The 3,664-nt window shown below is 43.3% G+C and overlaps 1 protein-coding gene across 1 annotated transcript in view; it reads right to left on the reverse strand.

Moving 5' to 3' along the window:
- Positions 1-87: 87 nt before the first annotated feature.
- The window catches only part of LOC104945134 (FCH and double SH3 domains protein 2), a 45,749-nt gene continuing 42,172 nt past the window's right edge, over positions 88-3,664 (reverse strand). The window contains exons 14-16 of the mRNA XM_010770763.1: positions 1,558-1,641; positions 1,196-1,373; positions 88-374 (exon numbers count right to left, since the gene is read on the reverse strand). Coding sequence (XP_010769065.1) covers positions 118-374; positions 1,196-1,373; positions 1,558-1,641 — 519 coding nt within the window. The 3' untranslated portion in view covers positions 88-117. The remainder of the gene's footprint in view (positions 375-1,195; positions 1,374-1,557; positions 1,642-3,664) is intronic.

Consider the following 3,664-nt stretch of genomic DNA (forward strand, 5'->3'; position numbering starts at 1 on the left):
GGGGGGGAAGTGGCCCAGTAGACTACACTATATGCTTGGCATTTGTGCCCTGAGGAAAGACTGATAAGACCACGTTTTCAGCTCCTGCAGAGTGATGGATGAATCTAGAGCTGAGTGTTACTTAAGGGGTCCCTGACTAATTGTTTTACATACCTGTATGTCACCAGGCCCTCCTCCACTGGTCTCCCCATTCTCAGCGAGATCTTCTACCAGCACGGAGGGGAAGACGCCCACCCGTCCGTTGATCTCCCCCTCCCAGAAGCCATCGTCCGTCTGAGTGTCGCGGTTCAACAGACGAATCACAGCTCCCTCCGAAAAGGAGAGTTCCTCGTCTGCCTGGCCATCATAATCATAAAGTGCGCGGACAAAAATGACTGTGGAGAGAAAGGGAGACAGAGAGAAAAAGTTATAAGATATACAGAAGGAATAATTATTCTTGGGGAAATGTTGTTCCTTGCTTGCCTGCCCCTCATTTTCATAAAGAGAATGGTACACACTGCTGGAGAGAGGGAGATACAGAGAAGACAGAAAGAAATAATCATTTGGTGTCAGTTTCCCAATGTATTCAGGTAGAGCAGACACATGGCATTAGATTGGCAGAGGAGAAGAAAGAATGTTTGCATAGAAAGCAGGTGAGAAAGGAAGAATACATTATAAATGCAATCTTTATCAAATGTTATGGAGTTTTGCAAAAGATGGTGTTGTCGAAAGGAGAAAAACATTTCCCCTTGTTTTGTTGTCTTTTCGACCAATTGTAATTAACTGCCTTCCTCTTGTCTCTGTTCCAGCGAGTCATGAAATGGAAGCAACCAAAAACAATGATCAAAATAGAAATGGTTGAAGAAAAAATCAGGAGGGACAAAGCTTGTGACACCTGACATAGGTTAGTAGTGTTTTATGGAAAGTGTTTATTTAACTGTGGCTTATGTAGCCTTCAGGGTTTGAATTTACACTTCTACTTCACTTCTTCTTTTACACAACCAACACTTGCCTATTCTTATAACGCTCTGCTTCACAAAAGGACTGTTTTTGATTATCCCAAGCAACTCCAGTGGAGCAGAACACAGACAAATGTTTTAATAGTGGTGCATAATAACCTAATTACAAGAACACCTTGTATACTGAAATTCCTGGCATGCGGTTTAATTATGTCAACTGATAATGTACCATCACTCGGTTTACACAGAGGACTTACTGTTAGTGTCTCCATTGATGCAGCCCGAGTGCAGCTCTGGCTCGGTGGAATTGGACGAGGTGTGGGATCGAGCATCGAGAGTCGCCAGAGACTGGAGCATGCTGAGCAAACTGTTGGAGGTCGGGAACTGCAGGTATTTCTCCGGGACATAGCCAATGAGACCGGTCTTATTGCGCGCCTGGAAACAAACAAGGAACAAGGAACAAAGACAACATTAAAATATGCACGGTAGGAGAAACATGAGCACCAAGAAACCATGCTGTTGTGAAACCAAACAGGACAACACAGAGCTTATAATGAATGCTTAGGTTGTTGAAGTTGTTTACATAATGCACATCTGTGTGATTGCATCATTTGTGTACCTTGACCCAGTCCTCCATGTCGCCATCCTCTATGACCTCCAACATCTCCTGCTCATCAATAGTTAACTCATCCGGCTGAGAGGCCTGTGGGAGAGACACAACGACAGGGTTAAAGACAGAAAGAATGTATACAGTACAGTTCAATAAAACATGCTACCATGAACCCATGATTAATAGTTATTTGTACTGTCTGTCTGCATCTTACATGCATATACTGTACAGATGCACGTGATTGTGTATGATTCTGTGTGTAGTGGTTGAACAGGTAGCTGCAGACATTTGATACGTGTAGCTGTGTGACCATGCAGAGGGTAACTGTGTGTGTGTGTGTGTGTGTGTGTGTGTGTGTGTGTGTGTGTGTGTGTGTGTGTGTGTGTGTGTGTGTGTGTGTGTGTGTGTGTGTGTGTGTGTGTGTGTGTGTGTGTGTGTGTGTGTGTCCATTCCCAAGTCATTGTGTTTAGTCATCAAATTTTTGTTGACACAATAAACTCTACACTGGTGAAGAACCAAACAGATGTGTGTTTTGTATATTCTCCATAATAATCTATTCCCTTCCTGAATTTTAATACATACTTTTCCTAAGCCTTTCCTTAAGTTTGTTGTTTTACGTCAATCTTAGAAACTTTACTGCATTTATTTAAAAGTCCGCTGTGCAGCTTTAGGGCCATTCCATTTCATCCCTGAGGTAAAATGACCAGCATGTATTTCCGTAGTAACCCAATAAAGTGTCCCCTTAAGTATATCCCAGTGTGCATAGCAATACAGCTGAGACGAAGACGAATGGATGATTTCATGGTTCCTGAAGCACATGACTGAGAAAGGGATATTGAAATGAAAGCAAAGTCTGCTTGAGGGAATTGAGAGTTCATGGCTTACAGTATATCAGAGTGGTATTAATAAAGTTGAGTGGAATGAAGAGAGGGAGGAGGGGAAGTGCCTGTTCCCCACTGTCATTGTTTTTCTTTGCTTTCCTCAGCAGATTGTTATTCACAAGCCATCCTCCCTTCTCTCTCTGACCAACAGTCACTTCTTGACCTCTCCTTATTGAGCAAACTATTGTTAACAATCCCTCCTACTGTTGTCCATTGCCTTTGTTGTGCCTCATTATTGTAAAAACCTCGTTCTCTGCCGCTGTCGGGCCCTTGAGGCTCCATACGCTCCAAATAAAATCAAAGGCTGTTGAACTGCTGACCCGTGCCTGAATACTCAATATGCCGCCTGGTCTGCTTTTTTAATGACGCCCAGGCAACATGTACAGTATGAGTTTTCAGCAAGTCTAGCTTCCAACTGATTCATCGTATAAATAGCGAGGTTTAAATGATACTGTTAGCATGAACTTCTGCCAAGTAATTGAAAAATAATGTGTGTATCCGCCCAGCGATTTGGATATTCTCCAAAATAAATTGGATGGATTCTTCTCTGGCCCATGCTTCATCATTTAACCCAGATTCATGACAGGGAATATCGAAGTGACTACGTACTCTTTTTGTTGGTCACCAGTTTGTCTGTGAACATTTAAAAAGTGCACTGTGGCCTTAAGGTACGCTCATCTATTTTCATTACTGTTTTTCACATTTCCTCGTCTCTCTCACTTTGCATCCAATTTTACTTCAGCATTATCACTCTGATGCTATCCCCGTCCTCAACTCTTCATCACACCTTTTTCTCGCTGCTGACTCCCCCACATTCTCTCTCCTCCCTCACTCATTTTCTCTCCAACACTCCCTCCCTTACTGCACAGCTCCTTCGATCCTCCCTTCTTTCTTTTTATCTCTTCCTAGATTTCCTTCACCTCAGAATTCCTCTCACTTTCTCACACTCTATATTCTCTCTCTCTCTCTCTCTCCCTCTGGTGTTAGCTGCAAGCTGCAATATCATGTGAGCAGAATGTCAAGTGCTTCCAATGGAGCAGACTCACTATGTTCAATTGTCTTGACACACACACACACACACACACACACACACACACACACACACACACACACACACACACACACACACACACACACACACACACACACACACACACACACACACACACACACACACACACACACACACACACACACACACACACACACGACTACGACGTACGTACGTACGTACG

Source organism: Notothenia coriiceps, unplaced genomic scaffold (genome assembly GCF_000735185.1).
Source record: "Notothenia coriiceps isolate Sejong01 unplaced genomic scaffold, NC01 NC01_scaffold00009193, whole genome shotgun sequence".
NCBI classification, from domain to species: domain Eukaryota; kingdom Metazoa; phylum Chordata; class Actinopteri; order Perciformes; family Nototheniidae; genus Notothenia; species Notothenia coriiceps.